Source organism: Heteronotia binoei, chromosome 11, assembly GCF_032191835.1.
Source record: "Heteronotia binoei isolate CCM8104 ecotype False Entrance Well chromosome 11, APGP_CSIRO_Hbin_v1, whole genome shotgun sequence".
Lineage (NCBI taxonomy): Eukaryota > Metazoa > Chordata > Lepidosauria > Squamata > Gekkonidae > Heteronotia > Heteronotia binoei.
The window spans coordinates 34,715,213-34,735,956 of NC_083233.1; the positions used below are offsets into that span (position 1 = coordinate 34,715,213).

General features: G+C 42.9%; 2 protein-coding genes across 4 annotated transcripts; one reads left to right on the forward strand and one right to left on the reverse strand.

The window, feature by feature from the left end:
• Positions 1-1,730: 1,730 nt before the first annotated feature.
• On the reverse strand, positions 1,731-6,148 carry LOC132579692 (NADH dehydrogenase [ubiquinone] 1 alpha subcomplex subunit 1-like). Its single transcript, XM_060250232.1, has 3 exons — positions 5,679-6,148; positions 2,515-2,604; positions 1,731-1,818 (listed from the first exon to the last, which is right to left on the reverse strand). Exons 1-3 carry the CDS (start codon positions 5,778-5,780, stop codon positions 1,798-1,800), a joined length of 213 nt encoding a protein of 70 aa, XP_060106215.1. The 5' UTR covers positions 5,781-6,148; the 3' UTR covers positions 1,731-1,797.
• On the forward strand, positions 5,919-18,423 carry LOC132579687 (regulator of nonsense transcripts 3B-like). Of its 3 annotated transcripts, none has more exons than XM_060250217.1 (10): positions 5,919-6,410; positions 9,893-9,999; positions 10,151-10,257; positions 11,294-11,392; positions 11,947-12,057; positions 14,073-14,116; positions 14,550-14,738; positions 15,648-15,826; positions 16,389-16,707; positions 17,465-18,423. In XM_060250217.1, the coding sequence occupies exons 1-10, from the start codon at positions 6,009-6,011 to the stop codon at positions 17,609-17,611; spliced, it is 1,704 nt and encodes a 567-aa protein (XP_060106200.1). In that variant the 5' UTR covers positions 5,919-6,008; the 3' UTR covers positions 17,612-18,423. The 3 variants fall into 3 exon arrangements, with proteins under 3 accessions (XP_060106200.1, XP_060106202.1, XP_060106201.1); XM_060250219.1 differs by having other exon boundaries at positions 15,648-15,808; XM_060250218.1 differs by having other exon boundaries at positions 15,657-15,826.
• The last annotated feature ends 2,321 nt before the right edge of the window (positions 18,424-20,744 follow it).

Consider the following 20,744-nt stretch of genomic DNA (forward strand, 5'->3'; position numbering starts at 1 on the left):
CTGTTCATTCGGAAGGATTACTCCTTCTGGGCACTTCCGGCCCCAAAGATCACCGGTGTTGAATGTGCCGGCATGTTGGTTGAGGCGCAAGAGAGTTTGGCTATTTGGCTGGTGTACCGACCGCCCTCTGCACCAGCCAATGCCCTGCCAATCCTTGTGGAGGCTATAGCAGGCTGGGTGTTGCAGCACCCTAGACTTCTGGTCCTGGGAGACTTCAATGTCCATGCCGATTATGTGGGCTCCACATTGGTGTTGGACCTGGTGTCATCCATGGCAGTGCTAGGACTCTCAAAATATGTAACAACTCCCACCCATCAAGCTGGTCACATCCTGGATTTGATCTTTGCGGCAGGAATGACAGTGGACCGAATTACTGCAGATGCAGTGCCGTAGTCAGACCACTACTCCCTGAAGGCTCATCTGAATGCCCCGCTCCAACCCTGCTTGGGCGGTAAGCATTATTTTTGCTCGCCCACAGAGCCAAATGGATCCTATGCAGTTTCAGATGGCTCTTTGGGATCCTTGGTCCCCTGGCGATTCCCTAGATGAGCTAGTGGAGACCTGGCAAAACAGGCTCACCACAGCCATCAATGAAATCACTCCCAGGCTCCCTCTGTGCCCCCATACAAAGTTGGTGCCCTGGTATACACGGGGGCTACGGCAAATGAAACGGAGGCTCAGACAACTAGAGGCAGTGGCGACAAGCCCGCGACGAAGTGACAAGCAGCTTATAGGATATTTATGAGAACCTATAAGATGGCGGTCAAGGCCGCTAAGAAAGTATACTTTACAGCCATGATCGCGTCTGCGAACTCGCGCCCAGCACAATTATTTAGAACAGTTCGGTCTCTAACTACCCTACTGATGGGTATACCAAATGCTAGGGAATTCGATAACAGTGAGGCCTTTTCGAGCTTCTTCGCAAATAAAGTCCTGTCACTCTGCTATGACCTCCCAGTCACTTTAGAAACAGTAACAGAACTCGAGGCTCCGAGCACATCTTCTAGTCCAGTTTTGGATTTTTTCACTCCACTCAGCCTGGAGGAAGTTGACAGAATACTCTCTACTGTACACCCAACTACCTGTAGGCTGGACCCGTGCCCCTCTTGGCTAATAAAAACTGGCTGTGAGGGGCTACGAGCTCCCCTAAGGGAAATTGTCAACCAGTCCCTTCTTGAGGGAATCTTTCCCCGGCCTCTTAAGGAGGCAAACTGGCAAACTACCAGCCGGTGTCCAACTTGTCGTTTTTAGGCAAGATTATTAAAAGGGCTGTGGCAGTGCAGCTTCAGAGTTTTCTGGATGACGCTTCTGTGCTAAACCCACATCAATCCGGTTTTCGTCCAGGTCATGGGGCAGAGACAGTACTGGTCGCCTTCACAGATGACCTCCAGAGACACCTGGATAGAGGTGGCTCGGCGGTGCTGATGTTATTAGACCTGTCAGCAGTGTTCAACACAGTTGATCATCAGTTACTTACCTGTCGCCTCACCGGCGCTGGAATCCAGGGGTTAGCCTTGCAGTGGCTTTCCTCCTTTCTCCAGGGTTGAGGACAGAGGGTGGCACTAGGGGAAGAACTATCCCGGCAACACCCACTTATTTGTGGCCTTGGCGGGGAAGGCAGGATATAAATTAAATAAATAAAAATAATAAAATAAAATAAATAAAATTCCTTGGGATCTAAGACATTTATGCCCTCTTTCCCCATTCTCAAGTCTATACTCAATATGAGGTACACTTTGTCAAATACATATTTATTCATATTAGGTTGGTTCTGGTAGAATTTATCATGCCGTGGGTTTAGTCAATATTCTCCAAGCCCTGAAAAATATAAAATTAAACAATGTTAAAGGCTTCTGCCAGATATAACATTGATGCCACCCAAGAGTTAACAAATCCCTTTCCAAGGTACTTTTCTGCTTATTTTTGCTGACAATATAAAGGTGGTGATCATGTGCAGTGCAAGCAGTGTTGCACTGCATGATGGGTGATTTTCCTGCCTAGCTGCCCCCTCCCAATGCAGTCTTCTGTTCCCCACACATGCCCCCCTAGGTTGGTTGGCCGATTCCCAGGGACAGCATGAGGGTTTATATATGAGGCTGCCATGAGAGGAGAGGAATCAGTAAAAATCACCTCCCTTTCTGCGTGGAAGTATCTGCCTCCAGAACTTCTTAGATGCAGCATCAGGCAGGCAAGCTCTCAGCACTGTTATTTGATCTCCAGCACTCAGCATTGTTATCAGTGATTTTATTTTCTGTCTGAAGGCCATATCCTACTCTGGTTTCTCCTTGAGATGTGTGGCTGTTAACAGATGTCAAGGGGCGCAGCCTAGCCCAGAAGTCACTCAGGGACCAAGGCAGAGGCTAACTGCTGATGAATGTATTTTTATCTGATGTACATCACCCAGAGCCTGGCCGTGGCTAGGATGGGGCAATTAATTAAACTGAAATAACAACAACCTTTCAGTACTAGTTTTGCCCTAACCACTTTGTACCAAGACATCTGTTCAGAACTCACCTTTGATTCATAGTAGCGATCAGTTTCGGAAACACGCCTGTCCCTCTCCATTAGGTACCACTGATAGGCATTCCGAGCAATCCTCTTCTCCTAAGGGCACAGAAACACATCAGAGAGTATAAAGGAAAGGAAAAAAAAGAAAGATGGCATGTAACTGGAAAAAAATATAGATGCAAAGCAAACCTGACATCAGAAAGAGGAATTAAGTACAAGTGATGCTGGTTAAAGTGCAAAGATTTTTCTGCAACCACACAACATTACAATCTAACATGTGGCACAATTAAATTTGTAGGTAGGGATACAGTTCAGCAGAGATGATTAAAAATGTTTCTGTCCCATTTCAGACTGCTAGTGTGGGTTTTTGTCACTAAATGTTTCCCCATTTTAACATACAGAAAACTAGCCATGATGTGTAATTGAAAGAGCACTACAAATAGTCTGTTGGTCCTGGTCCAAATGTTGTTAATTCTGAAATGGCTTTTACTGTTGTGATTTCACTTACCGGTACATTTTTACCACATATACCTGTTATGGAGCTGGATATAGTGTGGATGGGCCTCTATGTCCCTGAATTACCAATTATTTGACTAGTCCAACAACATCCACTTAATCTAGCGCAGTTCAGTAGAGACCTAAACACAGATCTATGCCGTTTATTTATTCAATTCCTATTGCACTTTTCCTCAAAGGAGCTCATGATGGTATACATCAGTTGCCTCTCCCTTGGTTTCAGCATCACAACAACCCTGTGAGGTAATTTAGGTTTAGAAATTGAGTGATTAACTTTTTTGCCGCCTAGTAAATTTCATAAAGGATCTGAACCCAGCCTTATTGTCACTTTAATCAATCCTCAATGCAGGCTACTGTCAGTCACTTTATACATGGTATAGAAAGGCTACAAAAATCTTGAGATAAAAAGAAATTTATAACGTGAGACAAGATGGTGGATGGTTAGTGTCAAGCTACTGGGAGATTAAGGTTACCAAAAACCCCTACTCCATCTTTTTGAAGCTTGCTTGCTTTATCCTAAGTTCCCAAAAGTACGGTATTTCTTTGCTTTGGAGTCAGTTCATGTTTAGGCCGACAAAGGGTCTAAACCCACAGCAGTGCCACCCCCCAAATACAAGCCAACCAAGCACACCCCAATAACAAGGACGCTCAATCTGTTATCGCAGCCATGCAGTTCTTGTGAGATGGAAGTGGAATCACACTGCAAACATGAGCTGTCCAGCAGCTATGCTTTGACTTCGTTCTCCCTGACAGGAAGCCATGCCAAGGATCATTCCCAATACACTGTCTTTGGGTTTCTTCCGGTATACCTGGATGCCATGAGAGCAAAGCGAGAGCCCCACGTACACAGGGTGTGACTAGGATGCTTTTATTGTATAGACAATGTTATCTTGGGACTGATCCAATCAGTCATCAAAAACCAGACTTCACACAAAGACTCTGCCATACAATCTGAGTGGATCATTCGGACTTGTGAACAACACAGAGACTCTCACTTTTGTGTAGTTCTGGGTGTCACTTTAGATAACAATTCGGCCCTAAAGATAGTATTATTTAGGTGAGCTAAATCCATCAACGCCATTAAACCTTTCCAAACCTTCCCTTTATGGTGTCATATACCACATGTACTAGTGTCAGAGACCACCTAACCCTGGTGTCACAGGTCATCTGACCTCCCCAGCCTGAGGGCACATGGTCATCTTTAAAAGGTCTGACCCATGGCTCCACAGGTGTGCGTCTTACAGTACCCCTACCTTGCTGTATAGGCCACCCCCAAAACCTGATCAGTTTTGGGTCCCCATAGTAAGATACGCGAGTCATGTCTTGCTCCCCCTTTTTGCCAGTATTGGATGTTTTATCTGAAGACTGACAGGTAAAGGATCACCTTGTTTGTGTTATACCCTTATGTTGCCCCTATACCCTTTTTCATTTCTATTATTTCCTAGGCACTGTGTGGTTGATGAATGGATTATTATTCTTGTATGACTATATTTTCCTAATAAAATATTCCTTTAGTTTACCCAAAGAATATTGCTTCTTTATTAATAGAGAAATTCTTGGGAGACTGACTTCTGTATACACAGGTTTTGATCCTGCTTCAGGTGGTCATCTTTGCCCACCAAACTAATTCCCTAACTTCTTTTGAGGGCAATATGGTTAACAGCCAGATCCCCCCTGGCCACTGGCAGGGTATTGGGGGAATGCACAGTTGCTAGATCCAGGTTGGGAAACTCTTGGAGATTTGGGGAGGGAGCCTAAGGAGGACAGGGGCCTCAATGTGGTACAATACCCTAGAGCAGAGGTGGCCAAACTTGCTTAACATAAGAACCGCATAGAATAAAGGTCAGATGTTTGAGAGCAGGCAGGAAGGAAGGAATATGGGGAGAGAGTGGTGGAAAGAAAGCAACTTTAAATGCATTCTCTAAGCTGCCAGGTGGCTTGGCGAAGTGATTTAAAGAGACAAATGCCTTCACCAAGCTGCACGGAGGGGGGGGGGTGCTTTGAGAGTCACACAATATGTGCAAAAGTGCCACATGTGGCTCCCGAGCCACAGTTTGGCCACCCCTGCCCTAGAGTGCACCCTCCAAAGCATCCATTGTCTCAAGAGGAACTCTCCGTAGTCTTCAGATCAGCTATAATTCTGGGGGGTCCCCAGGTTCCATGAGGAGGCTAGCATCTCTATGGGAGATCCAGGTTCAAATCCTCACTTCATCAAAAATCTCAGTGGGTAAGCCAGGGCCTATCACACTCTCTCTCAAACCTGTGTGTTGGGAAATACCTGAAAATTTGGGGGTGGAGTCTGGAAAGGGCTGGTTTGGGGAGGGGAAGGACCTCAGCAGAGTAAGAGGGCACGGAATTTGCCCTTCAGAACAGCCGTTTTCTCCAGGCGAATTGATCTCTGTCGTCTGGAGATCAGCTGTCATTCCGGGAGATGTCCAGGCCACACCTGGAAGGTTACTAACTCTACTCAAAACCCGCACAGGATTGTTGAGGCGATAATGTGGGGTAAAGGAGAACAAGGAGCGCCGCCCTGAGTTCACTGGAGAAGGGAGGGGATAAAAGTGTGCAACAGAGAAAAAGCAAGACCCAGCTAGAGAGTAAAACGGGAGCTCTCTCGCCGCCAGATCTCACCACGGCCGACTAGCCAGACATACCTTTCCTCCGTTCGTGTATCTCTGGATCCAGTAGGTGCTGATCCCAGGGATAGTCAAGCACACATACATGATAGTCAAGGAAGGCAGGATCTCATACCACATCGCAGCGGCACCTGCGCACTCCTCCAATGCGACCACCTTTTTTCTCTCTGTCCTCAACACACACAGTAATCACTACGCATGCGCGAAAATATCTCCCCGACCGCCAGGCCTTTCCCAGAATGCGTAGCGCACTACGGTAGTAGTCGGCGGTTTTGCTATGGATCCAGTAGGTGCTGAGACCAGGGAAGCGAATAAAACAAGTCGGCTAGATCCGTGAGTGGCTAGGGCATGCCGGGAACGAGGAGGTCTCTGGAGCATGCTGGGAGCTGCAGTCCCTCCCGGGGTATGTCGGGAAGAGGAATCTCCATGACAACAATGAGGCCTGGCGTGGCGGTGCGTCCCTGTGCCGCTGGAGGAGGTGTTGCTTTGGGGGCGGCTCTTTTTTCGCTACTCGCGCGAGAGGAGGGATGGCCAATGCGTGCCCCAGTCAGAGCTGAGGCGGACGGAGGACGAAGGCCGGTTTGTTCTGCGATGAAGGAGGATAAGGAGAATGCCAGGCCGAAGGAGAAGCGAGGCGGGCCTCTCACCCCGACGGGGCTAGGAGTTGCCATGGCCGGAGCGGACGCCAAAGGGGGCGGTGAGCCTGATAAGCTCGAGCGGCCTAAAGAAAAGAAAGAGACGCTCAGCAAGGTGCGGTCCTGCCTGCGCTCAGAGGGGCTGCCCCAGGTGGATGCAGTCGGGCGGTGGAGCTGTTCAGTGGACTCTGCTTATCCGGGCTGCGTTGTAGTTAGACTGTTTCTATGTCTGTAGAAAACTAGCACGTCAAGATGGACTCATCTCCTCGACGTGCAAGTTTTCTGGCTCTGAGGATTTTTGTTGCTGTTGGCGGGAGAGTAGACAAGCATACGAATTCCTGTGGCGCCTTCCGTACATTCAGTTGCTAAAACAGGGGTGGCCACACTTGCTTAATATAAAGGCCATACAGAATAAATGTCAGAGGTCTGGGAGCCACAAGACAAGCGTTTCAGATGCTTGAGAATTCCAAGACAAGGAAGGAAGGAAGGAAAATAGATTGGGAGAGGGGAGGGAAAAGAGGAAAGAAAGCAACTTTAACGTTAAATATAGTGATTTAAAGAGAGAAATGCCTTCTACAAGCCAGCCGACCAGGCTGTGGGGGCTTCAAGAGACACATGTGGCTCCCGAGCCAGTTTGGCCACTCCTGTGCTATAATGTGGAGCTTTTCCTGAACTGTATTGTTTTTAGCTGCCCTGGAATGGTGGGTTTTCATATTTGACTAGTTGCATGTAGAAAGATAGCAAGGAGAATGCTAGGCCAAGCCTAACAAGGTAGTTTTCCACGTGCAGGAAAACGGTGGACAATATATTAAATTTTTCCCTGCCTTAAGCATCTGATTTTGTTGATCTAGCTTACAGGCAGCTGCTGGAGCTGTCCCTTGACATTACTCTTTCAGGGTGAGTTAAAATATGTTTCCATTTTTGACGAATTGTGTGTTAGCAACCAGCACACCAAGTAGGAAAGGTAGGATGAACCCCTTTCCCTGGCATGGCTGTTTTTCACTAGAACAAATCAGGAGTCAAGTTGTACCTTTAAGACCAACAAAGTTTTATTCAGAATGTAAGCGTTTGTGTGCTAGAAGCACACTTCATCAGACCTTCTAGCACACAAAAGCTTACATTCTAAATAAAATTTCATTGGTCTTAAAGGTGCACCTTGACTCCTGATTTGTTCTACTTCAGACCAACATGGCTGCCCACTTGGATCTGTTTTCCAGTAGAACTGTGTGTACTACATTGAGGACATATAAACTCCCTATTGGCATCGTTAGTAAGCTTGAAGTTGTGTGATCAAAGTCAAATTTTGATTGATTTTGTTGACTTTGTATACCGGCCTCAAGTTGTGCCCCTTTCCTCTGTTAGGCTTTTGGAGAGGTGAGGTCACAAATGAGCTGTCTTTGCCTTTGGTGGTCACTACTGCAAGGTACTAAAGTGGCACACACTGGGCTCTGTAATAACAAAATACAATCATAGAGCCCTTTTGTGTATATCTGCTTTCTAGTTGTTGTACAAAACCATTTATAAATGATCATTCTCAGTCTATCATCAGTGTGTTTTAGTTGGGAGAATATGGTCTGAGAAAGTTTTCTACCCACATTTAAGTTCTTAATTTCCACCTGTGGTGTGCTTTTGGTAGCACTATAGATTTCTAAAAAGTTAGAAGTTGCCACCAAGAACCTGTACCAATTTTAATCCTCTCAGTAATTCCTTCTGATTGTTCCAGAATTCAAATATATTAGATCAATAGCAGCTCAATGATTTGATTTTTGGTTGTCACACCATCTATTTGAATCAGCTTCCCAGAAGTGTTCAGGAAGATACCCTTCCCCATTAAAGTATGTAAAGCAATATTGGTCAACAGTATATTTGGTGGGGATTGATATCCCCCCCAGTTTCTGGGGAAGAGGCATTGTAATAGTGATGCTTGGTATGTATCTTAGCTGATCTTTCTGTTTTAGTTGTGCTGTTTCTGTTCTTCGGCACACACTTTTGTATGTTGGTTTGAGAGCCAGTTTGGTGTAGTGGTTAAGTGTGCGGACTCTTATCTAAGAGAACTGGGTTTGATTCCCCACTTTTCCACTTGCAGTTGTCCTTGAAAGGGCAGCTGCTGTGAGAGCCCTCTCAGCCCCACCTGTCTGTTGCAGGGGGAGAAGATATAGGAGATTGTAAGCCTCTCTGATTCAGAGGGAAGGGTTGGGTATAAATCTGCAGTCTTCTTCTGACAATGGAGTGAAAGGTAGAATACATATATTTTAATTAATACATACCTCAAAATTCATACATTTTGATTAGTAAATATTTAGTCCCTTTTTAAAAGAACCCTGCATGGTCATTTTAGTTTATGAGCCCTGTGGCAGAGAGTGGTAAGCTGCAGTTCTTCAGTCCAAGCTCTGCTTACGACCTGAGTTAAATCCCGGCGGAAGCTGGGTTCAGGTAGCCGGCTCAATGTTGACTCAGCCTTCCACCCTTCCAAGGTTGGTAAAATGAGTACCCAGCTTGCTGGGGGTAAAGTGTAGATGACTGGGAAAGGAAATGGCAAGGAAAGGAAAGGTCCCCTGTGCAAGCACCAGTCGTTTCTGACTCTGGGGTGACATTGCTTTCACCTTTTCATGGCAGACTTTTTACGGAGTGGTTTGCCATTGCCTTCCCCAGTCATCTATACTTTCCCCCCAGCAAGCTGGGTACTCATTTGACCGACCTTGGAAGGCTGAGTCAACCTCGAACTGGCTACTTGAAAACCCAGCTTCCGCCGGGGATCGGACTCGTGAGCAGAGCTTAGGACTGCCGTACTGCAGCTTTAACACTCTGCGCCACGGGGCTCACGGGGCAATGGCAAACCTCCCCATTAAAAAGTCTACCAAGAACACATTGTGATGTGACGTCACCCCATGGGTCGGTAACATCTCGGTGCTTGCGCAGGGACTACCTTTACCTTTTTTAGTTTTAGTTTGTATTACTAGCAACAAAAATATGTCTTGCTAACTTTTTCAAAGGTGATTTTGGGTATTGTCAACTAACTGGTGTAAAGATTTTAGATATTTAGTTTTAGTATTATTGAAGGGAAACACCTTATCTGATAGAAAGGACCACTGAATGCGAATGGTATTTATGCAACAGGAACATTAAATATGCACTTACAAAAGTACATTAGATGCTGAAAAAGCATTAGGCTCCTATGAATAACATTTGTAAATGAATCTGTAACCAACTGACCATGGGTTGGATCCATCACCAAACTGTAGTTTGCGCTAAAGCTCTTACTGCAAGTGGAAATGCAAGAAAAAGACAGTGGTACCTGGTAGCACTAAGCAAGACTTACTATTTTCCCACTTGTGCAAGATTTTGGTGTAGCCTATTTCCAGGCACTAGAATATATAGGGAGAAAAGCACTAGGTGTTGCACAAGATCTTGCTTAGACAGAACTTCTCAAAGTTTATGTTAACACTTGTGCATCACTGGATTTAAGCTTATACATGGGGGATTCCCTTAAAAGATCTATAACTTGTTTTGAGAAGTAATAAAATGTCAGAAAAAGAAGTTTGTAGAGTATACCTGGAAAGACATTTGTAAAAAATGAAACTTTTCCTCCCCTTTAAGGTAGTGATTCGACGCCTGCCTCCCAGTCTGACCAAGGAACAGCTTGAAGAACATCTCCAGCCTTTGCCTGAACATGACTACTTTGAATTCTTCGCTAATGATTCAAGGTAAAAGGAACTTAGGTCCCTTGGTTGTGCTGCATGTAGCAATGGCATGTCATGAATGTCTTTCAGTTTTACACCCGTCTGTGTTGTGTATATATACGATCATCACTCAGCAACGTTTCCTTATACATTGCCATTTTTTGTCCTTCTGCAGTTTGTATCCACACATGTTTTCCAGAGCATACATCAACTTTAAAAACCAAGAAGACATAGTTCTATTCAGGGATCGCTTTGATGGTTATGTTTTTGTTGATCACAAAGGCAAGTAAGCCTAAAACTTGGTTCTGTCTATCATATCTTTAATCTATTTATATCTAGACATATATTAATTGAGAAGTAATGACTGCAATTTTGGAAGCACCCATGTCTTTTAACCAAGATTGCCAAACATAATTTACAGTCTGTGCGAGCTAACTTGTCAGTAAGTCCCACTGAGTTTCAATGAAATTTATTTGCAGGTTAGTTTAGTATTTCCGCCTAGCTGCCGCAATAGCCCTTATGTATTTTCCTAAATGTAAGTCCTATTAGCATCAGTCAGTAAGTAAGTATGTCAGGACATTCAGGGCAGGTGATCCTCTCCTTCTGCAGTTCTGAAGCTGTGACGACCTGAACCCATCCTAAAGGTTCTAGCTTGGGAGCCACTAATGCAAGATCTGTAAAAAATTGTGTTTGTTTGGTTGTGGGTGTGGTGAAGGAACAGAACTAGTGCCAGCCCTCTTGCTCAAGATCCAGAAGGGCTGTCTTAGGGGCCCCAGAATTTTTCAGTAAACATTAAGATGCATTGAAAATTTCTGATACAGAACTAAATTGCAGTGGCATGCATGCAGGACTCCAATAGCATATCATAGGATGCTGCTTCAGCATCCTCCACTTGAACAGCAGCAGTTGAGCCAGCACTACAGGATCATTCTTCTTGTATTCTTTTCTTTACCATTCTTCATATAACCAAATTTATTTTTATAAAGTAGTGCTACGGTAGTCTCTGTTGTTCAAGAAGCTCTTGTTCACTTAACTTCAACAGTTAATCCATGTTCGTCAATTCATTATAATAATTTTCCCATTTGAAAAAAAATACATAATCTGCTGTGTCATAGTTTCATGGGCAATTCACAGGACACATTTCTTGCCTGTATGAGCAGAACTGATACGCAGTAGAATCTGGCCTGCTCGTGTGGGTAAGCAGTGTGTTGTATGAAACTGGTCCTTGAACACATTTTATAAATTGGGGGTGGGGAGTGGGTTTCCTTGTCTTTAAAACCAATTATGATATTAAGAAATTTTTTCAATGTATGAATAGGTCTGGAGTATCCTGCCATAGTGGAATTTGCACCATTTCAGAAAGCTGCCAAAAAGAAGAGTAAGAAAAAGGATGCCAAAGCTGGGACCATTGAAGATGGTTAGTGACAATTGTTGCTTATTGTTTGTCATTACAGTGTATTGGTGGACTTTGTGAATGGACATGGCAGCTGTAATAATAGAAAAGATGATTAAAATTTGTATGTATAATGTATCACCTGACAACTTCAGACCATACTGCCATATCATGCATACTTTTTCTTTTTGGTCATAAGCTTTCTGATCTTATGAGGCAGACACAGTACAGAAGCAACAGCTTCTTAAGGTTATTTTCATGATTTTAGTCACAGTAATTACCCAAAGTACAATTAAAATGTGGGATGTGCTTGTTTTTTTATTACATTGCTTGCCTTCCAATTAATCTGATGCATTTCAGAGTTAATATGCATTTAGTTTTAGGGCTTGTTGCAATGCAAGCTTCAGACCTGCATTCTTAATAGTATCTAAAAATAGTCATTTGAAGGAAAGCTGTCTTGGGTAGATAATCATCTGACATTGCTGCTAGGACTATTAACTTGGGGGAGGGGTTGTGTTTTGCTGAACGACGTGCAAAAGTATGTGTTTATGATGTGTACACTTTTTCTTCCTCATCAGATCCAGAGTATAAGAAATTCTTAGAGACCTACAGTGCTGATGATGAAAAGCTAACATCCACTCCTGAGACTCTACTGGAAGAAATAGAGGCAAGAAACAAAGAACTGATAGGTACAAAAAGAATTTTACCACTATGATTCCAAGTATGCTTCCTTGAGAATATTTGGTATGTTTTTGTGTACATTTTTTAAAAAACAATATATTGTTATCTCTGCTGCTTTTTCAAAGATCATATCTTCTGAGTGATTGCTTTCATTTTGACAGGAAGAAAATGTATTAAACATTGTACATCTTTGTCATGGTGCTGCTTTAGTCTAAACTCCTTGCTCCTTCATTCTAGCTGTACTTAGTGTGTAAGTGGAGTTAAATGCACCCTTACCTGCATGAAAAGGTAGACAGATATTCAGGGCAGAACAAGCAGCTAGAATGTAGCATCAACAGATTTCTTGATTGTTGCAAGTTTGCTCCCTGTGTATGTGCATTCAGCAGGAAATACTTAGGAGGGAGATAGACAGACAGACAGACAGATACGTATATATTATGTATGTGTATACACACACACGCACATATCCACTTAAATAGGAAATAACCTGGATTTGAAAATTGTATTTATGTAAAAAGAGTACCCCCACACTCAGCCAAAAGCTTGTGAGGTAGTTTACAAAAGTTTAAAAACAATACCGGTATCACAATATAAAACAAATCCACAGCATCAAATCTCAACAGAGGCCACAATATTAAATCCCATCATATAACTGTATTTTCTTAGAGCTAAATAAATAAAATTAGAAAAAGTAGAACAAAAATCCAAGTCACTGAAAAGGTTAAAATAGACTAAAGCAGGGGTCCTCAAACCCCAGGCAGTGAACCGGTCTGGGTCTGTGTCCTGTTAGCAACCGGGCCACAGAGTGAGGCAGAGACCTTCACCTACCCCTTATTTAAAAGACCCCAGGGAGGGGCAGGGATGGGGTGTGGACTTGGGGACAGCCTGGGGCAGCAAAAACCCAGCACCCCCACCCCAACTGGTCTGTGGAAAAATTGTCTTCCACAAACCTGGTCCCTGGTGCTAAAAAGGTTGAGGATCACTGGACTAAAGCAACTACTTGCCTTTGGTATCAAAACACAAATGCCTGAGAGAGAATTGGTTAAAATTTAGTAATCATATTTGGGGAAAGAGTTCCCAAGGTGAGCTGCCATAGTTTTTGAAGATGGTTGTATGGCGATTAGGCCCTTTTTAACTATTGGATGGATTTGTGTTGAAGAAGTTGATTCTTCAGACACCTTGATTCCAGGCTGTCTAGGTATTTCAAGATTAAAGTCAGCACTTTGAATTGTATCTGGAAACAAACAGGCTGCCTTCAACAGGAATGGGTCATGATGCTTGTCACCTACATCAGATAGCATTCTTTCTGAAAGTATTTTAATATTATTAGGTGATTGTGGTTTCTGCATATGTTACCTGCAACAGCGTCCTTTGCAGATAAAAATGACAAGAGTGGAAGGTTTAAGTACATTCAGTGGGATTCTTTCTAGCATTACATTACAAACTGCTTTTGAAAATTTTATCTGTTTCCATACCATCCTCTAATGTACGTGGGAAGTTACCTAATGGTTATTTTTGAAGGAAGCATGCTGGTCTGTTTGTCTATGAGCACATTTCTTTCAGAAATAATAAGTGCTGTAAAGCTCTGTCTCTACTAGTTTACTTCTGTTGTTCTAGTTTCATTAAATGACCTATCAATATTACCAGCTGTGGTATAGTAGGCAGACTCTTTATATACTGAACTGTACATTGACAGCCCTGGATGTAATCAGTTCACAACTGCAGTACCTGAAAGTAGATACAACAAAAAAAAGAGTTGTAACCAGCGATTGTAATAAGCCCCAAATAGATTTTCTCAGGCAAGGTAATCTGGTTCTCAGAACAAAATATCTGAGCCCCCATTAAAGGAGCTTTCTGAAATATGCCCCAGGAAATTAGTCCGTCTGAATCTAATGTGACTTTCTCCTGAATTAACTGTGCAGACTAGTAGGATAGATCTGTGGTTTACTTTTGTGTTGGGAGATCTTAATCTAATTTTTATAGTTAGAGTGGCAATAACATTTTCTCTCTTTTCAATGCGTAGCAAAAAAGACCACTCCTCTGTTGAACTTCTTGAAGAACAAGCAGGTGAGTATTCTTCCAGAGCTAGAGAGAGAGATTCCCCTACTCTATTCTGTATATGTGTAAGCTGCATTAAAACTTCTACAAATAATTGGAAGAGAAAGTGCTGGACTTTTCTAATCTTGTTGTAGGCTTATAGATATTTTCCACTTTGTTGGGTTAGAAGATCACCCCTTTCCTCGTTTTAATAACTCTGGCCGCTCACTTTCAGTATTGAAGGCTGGGGTAAATACAGTGCCATTAGACATTTCATTCAGTATTTTTGTGGGTTAGTAACTTTTTCTAGAAGTATATTTGCCCTTTTAAAAAATTAACCATAATTGTGTATTCAGTTCACTTGAACAGTCAGGTGCGGGGGCGGGGGGGGGGATGCACACGTGCACTTTCTTAACTCAGAGCCTGGAAGGGTTTTTGCTCTCATTTCATTTTTTCCTTCCAGAGGCTGAGAGAAGAAAAACGAGAGGAGAGGAGGAGGCGAGAACTAGAGAGAAAAAGGCAAAGGGAAGAAGAGAGGAGGAAATGGAAAGAAGAAGAAAGGAGGAAAAGGAAAGAAGCTGAAAAAACAAAGAAGGTGGAGAGATGTCCAGAGAAGGAAAGGGACAGATCCAAAGATGAACCAAAGATTAAGGTATCGTTTTATTCCTGGAGGATAAACAGTGCCTGCATGCACACATATGTAAAATGTTATGACAAGACAAATGTGTACCTTGAATGTGGCCTGGTAGTATTTGCATGCCATTGTTTCATATGTATAAATACAGTCCTTTATAATTGCCATCCTGTGGATGTTTTCTTGAGAATAAATTCTGAGGGAGCCTACAGATTGACTGCTCTGTAATAAAACCATAGTTATGCTGTTGAGTAGCTTTGGTTTATGTCCTAACATGGAGAGTCCATGTTACTGTCTTCTCAGTATATAGCCTGGTTGAAGCCAGTACTTCAGGTGCACAGAGTGAAATGACTTCCAGTGCAATCCTGTGCAGTTACTCCAAGCTAAGCTGACTGAAATCAATGAGCTTAAGAATGGAGTCAATCAACATAGAATTGCACTTCTTCTCTCCCACTCCCCCCCACCACAAAGCTTTCAGTGTCTGCATTTGCTCACATTCATCCCTTGTTTTCCTGCCCTCTCTTAAGTTGTCTCTTCCACTGGTTGAAATCTAGGTTGCAGACTCCCGTGAGTGGAGATTTGACTTTTGCACTTGCTGATAATTTGCTGCTCTCAAAAGTGCAATGTATGTTGTTGGCACTGCAAAAGCAAACAGAACATGTCACTAACATTATAATCGGGAGCGACTAGATCATCTTTATTTCACTAGCAATTTGTTAAGAGTATAGAGAAAATAGAATAAATTCATGCAAAACACAGGTAAGTTCCCAGCTGCCATGAATAATAGAAATAACTAGTTCTGGTGATATCCCCTGCTCTTGTATTATATAATAGGCCCCTCCTTGTAATGAAAGACTGTCCCCTTAGCACAGGTTAGCGCTAGAATTAATTTAGTAAGGAAAAAAACTAAATTTGTTCTCTTCCTAGCTACTTAAGAAGCCAGAAAAAGATGAAAGAGACTTTGAAAAAAAGGAAAAGGCCAAGAAACTGGAGAAAGAGAGTCTGAGGGAGGAAAAGGCTGCCAGTGCAATCAGCAGTGCACCAGCCAAGCGCTCCGAAGGGGAGGTTAAAGAGGAGAAGGCCAAAAAGTTAGTGTTCTCTTCTCAGTACGTATCCTTGTTTAATAGAATATGCTGGTTAATTAGGTTGTCTTATCCAGGAACTGCTCTTGAATTAAAATCTGCTAGCTGTCCAAAACAACTGCGGAGGGTAAACACATAATCTCTGGCAAATCACAGAACAGTTCACCATTTGGTCTTTCAAGCAGTTTACAAATGTCTCCAAGCAGATAGTGAATGATGTAACTAAATTAGGGCCTCTTCACAGTGACTGTAAGAAGCAGGTCTTTGAACTATGTGTACCATATGCGTACATTCATCAAGATGGTGGGACTGGCTCATCACTCCCTATTGAATGTACATATAATAGCAAACTTGGGTTTGTTGTTGTGTAATGTGTAGAACAGTCCTGAGAAATCTTAAATCTGTCAGACTGGTCTGTAATTTATCTTGTCTAAATTACAAGGGACAGTTTTGTCTTGTGGCTTTCGGTACTGCAACTTGAACTAATACCTAAATTTTGCCTGGAGTTGTCATAATGTTTAGTTATCTGAGCCGATGCTTTCTTGTTTCACCTTAATTGAATTTTCAAATGTCTTTCTTCACGCAGATTGGAAGATGATTGTGGCAAAGATTACAGAGAAAGAGAGCGAGAGTATGACCGGGACAGAGAGTATGAGAGAATCCAGCGTGAGAGGGACAAGCTTAGGCGCCAGGAAGATGAACGGAGGAGGCAGAAAGAACGCTTTGAGAAAGAGAAGGTTTTCAGAAGAAAAGAGGAAGATATGAAAAAGGAAAGAGACTCTTTGCGAGAGAAAGGAAAGCGGTCTGAACTGCCTGACTATCTAGGCAATATGGAGAAACCCGAGAAAGTAACCAAAGAGGATAAAAAAGAAGATTTGGCTAAGAGGGATCGCATTAGAAACAAGGTACTGATTCTGTGATCTGTTTTCACTCTTTGCCATGTTGTGCACTTAGCTTTTGTGATAAACTGCTTAGGGGGGAAGGGTTCGATGAACTGCCACAAATTCATCTGTATTAATATCCTGTTAAGGTCTAAATGTTTTATAATGCAGTTTATTTCTAGCTAAAGATGGACACAATTGTAGTTAACGTCCCTTTTCAGGCAAATGTATTTTAAATTAAAAGTTGTCATTATTATGTAACAACTAAACATCTGGATTGACACTTGAGTTGCCAGAATGTTTGTTTAGACCCTGCACACTGCAGTTTATGCTGGAATACCTGGCTGTGCTTTAAAAGAGTCATCTATAGTTTCTTTGCTGTCCTCAGTTCAACAGCTCTACAGATCACGGTCTTACCTGTTGCTTCTCATTTACACAGTTTTTTTTTAAAATCCTGTTCTTTCTCTGAAAAGTTCAGGGTGAGTCACAAGCAGTGTTCCCTCTAAGCTGAGTTAGCATGAGCTAGCTCACAGATTTTTAGCCTCTAGCTCACACATTTTTGTCTTAGCTCAGGAAAGATGACCCCAGAGCACAATAATTTATGCAGTAGCTCACAAAGTATAATTTTTGCTCACAAGACTGCAGCTTAGAGAGAATATTGGTCACAAGTGACTGTCCAGTCCTTGCTTCCGCCCCACCCCAGTTAGGCTGAGATACAGTAAACCAGCCTAAAATGGAGCAGAAAGTTTCATCACAACATAATATATTGTTAATGTTTCAGGATCGCCCAGCCATGCAGCTCTACCAGCCAGGGGCTCGAAGTCGGAGTCGTTTATGTGCGTATGATGAGAGCTCTTCAAAGTCACCTGATAAAGCAGTGGATAAAAAGCTGGAATGTGAGATGATAAATGCGAAAGAGGAAGACTGATGAGTCGTGGGTTTTTGGACCGACCTGTTAACAGCCAAAGAGCATGAACTGCGCTGTCCAGAAGTGCCTTGGAGGAGAAAGGGGGACAGTACTTTTGGATGTCTCTGGTTTCAAAGCCTCAATGCAGAGTCAAGACTCAAACTGTATTCTCTCAGTTCATTGTCACGGGTGGGAGGAGGAGGTGGTGATTGTGGCAGTGAACTGCAAGGGGGGAAAAAGCTTTCCAGTTCCTTAGAAATAGGCTTAATTGCCCCCCCCAATAAGTCATGTGACTAAGGGTATCCCAATGCCATGCTCTCTTTGAAATAGTAGCCATGTACCAGTATTTGCACTTAAATACAGCCATCTTGAACCCTCAGGATTGCTCAAGTGTTAATGCCTTTATCACTGCGCTGTGTGGAATTTGTAACTAACCAAGGTGGGAGGAAGTAGTTCTAGCATTGAGAGAGGTTTTGTCTGTGGAGCTGCTTGCAGCTGATAGCAGAAATGCATTTTTAGATCAGGAGGCAGCTAAGCTTTGTTTCCCCTTCCCCATCACAGCTATAAAATCTTCACTGAAATGAAAGGATTTTTTTGTTCATATCTTGTGTAATATCCAGATACTGATGCAACTTTATTTAGCTGTGTAGTAATTTCCAGCTTTTCCTGGTACTAGAGGGGGAAATGTTCCATTTCAGTTCATTGTCTTTCCTGAGGCATTAGAGCGTCTTGCAACCCAGGAAGAACTTTTACTAAGAGTTGTGGCTCCTCCTTTATGCTAACACAACACAGCTATTTTGTACTAAATAAAACTTGAGAGAAACCATTTAAAACTTGCTTAAATTATTTCTGGCATGTTCCAGTGTGCATGTGGTTTCCAGTTTTCATTCTGATACGATCTTCCTCTTGATGCGTCCAGAGTGCCTTTAAGTTGATGTTCCTGTTCCAATTGGTAGTATATTTAAATTTGTATATTGCCTCTGACTGCTAGTGCACTATTGAAGTCAGTTATTCACACTGCACCTCCTGTGCATTACTTTGACACAAGTCATTGTCCTAAATCTTTCCTACAGAATGCAATACAAGGGTGTGTCAAAATTATAAATTTACGTATCTAATGCCTTTTGACAGCTCTTCAGTAGTAGTAATATTTTAATGTCAGGGCTGCTGCAGCACAGTAGCTAAGCAGGGGAGCTCTGCCTTTCAAAGTCATTGCTTCAAATGTCAGCTCTGCCATGAACTCATCATGAGAAGAAGAGCTGGTTTTTGTACCCCACTTTTTTCTACTGTAAGGAGTCTCAAAATGGCTTACAATCTCCTTCACTTCCTGTCAGTATAACAAGCACCTTGTGAGGTAAGTGGGGCTGAGAATTTTGAGAGAACCGTGTCTGGCCTAAGGTCACCAAGCAGGCTTTATGTGGAGAAGCAGGGACTCAAACACAGTCTGCTGCTCTTGACCACTACACCACACTGGCTGTCACACCAGCTTAGGTAGCTTGAGGCCAATCCACTCAGAGATGAATTCAGTCTTCCATTTGCAATGTGAAGATAGTAGAAATTGCTGACATTTACAGGCCTGTCTGTAAGGATGTAAAAGCTAGAAGCAGCTTAGAACGCAGAAGAGTAATGCATAAATAGTTAACAGTATTAGTAAGATCCACCTTGTCCCATGAACAAATGAGGCAGATCACATTTGATCTGCAGACTGGGAGAAGTGCTATCTATGTGACTGCTGTACGACACAACTGTGAAGGGCCCAGTTAAAGCTCCATGAAGCTCCAGTCCTGTTCTCAGCATGTTTTTTAACCTCCATACAGTTTACATACTGCCACTGAGTTTTGGGGCTTTTCCATCTAATAGTAAAATTCCAGCAGGTTGCTGTGTTAGGCTGACAAATATACCCATTTAGACTCCTAGCCAAATTTGCTTTCTCAAAGGGTTGCCAAACTCCAGGTAGTGGCTGCAGATCTACTATTACAACTGATTTCTAGGTGACAGATCAGTTCACCTGGCAAAAACAGCTGCTTTGGAAGGTGGACTCTATGGCATTACATCTGACTGCTCTCCCCAAACCCTGTCCTTAGGCTCCACCCCCAAAATCTCCAGGTAGTTCTCAACCCAGAGCTGGCGACCCTACTTTCTTACAACAAGCAGGGTTTGATTTTCAAAATGGGTGCTGCTCCTCTATCCCATAATCCTTGTGAGTGAAGGTTTGTGCCCCACCAAAAAAACTATTAGAGCTTCAGTAATGAACCCTGATCTGGATAGCCCATGCAAGCCCAATCTCATCAGATCTTGGAAACTAAGCAAGGTCAACTCTGGCAAGTACTTGTTCGATGAAAGACTTCCTTGGAATACCAGGAGGCAGGGGCAGGCTTCACTCAGCCACCCCTCTGAATGACCTCCATGCTCCCAGTAGGGGTCAGTCACCAGTGGCTGCCATTTAAAAAAAAAAATTAATAATATGGCTTGAGCCCTGGTACAAATTGAGTTCCAACCAAAAGTGCTAATACACTATATTTGAACTATGGCTTCAGAGCACCGTCAGCCTGTGTCTCATTGCTGGTGAGACATTTGCCTAAACTGCTGCCTTTGCTTTTAAGCAAGGGAAAATGCCACTGTTTTTTCTTCTGTTCCTGCAATCGGAAAACTTGTTTGGTACCCAGCACCAATTGATCTAATTCAGTTTTGCTTGCAGCGTGGCCTCTTTGCTACTTTAGGACTACAATTGCAGACTTTGTCACTGTGTCTTCAAACCCAACCCCCCTTTTTTTGTACCAAACATCCAGCTTAATGGAGAATTCTAGAGAACTCAAAAGCTTGCAGGCTATTTTGTGATATATTTGGTTCATCTGATAAAACAGTATTTACACTTCTGTTCTTGAAACTTGTCCACAAACAAGTTACTTGTGACCTGACCTTCAATCATATTACAAATCCATTTACATGTGTGTGTGCACAAAAGTATAAAATAGACAGTGGCCAATTGTATCGTGGTAAGTAGGAAGTATTAAAACCAGAACATTACATTAATCTTGGTGGAAGAGCTCTGCAGATTTCAGAACTGACTGCCTTGAACAGTTGATGCCAAATGAGTGTAGGAAAAGGAAAGGCACCCTGTGCAAGCACCAGTCATTTCCAGTCGTTTCTGGGA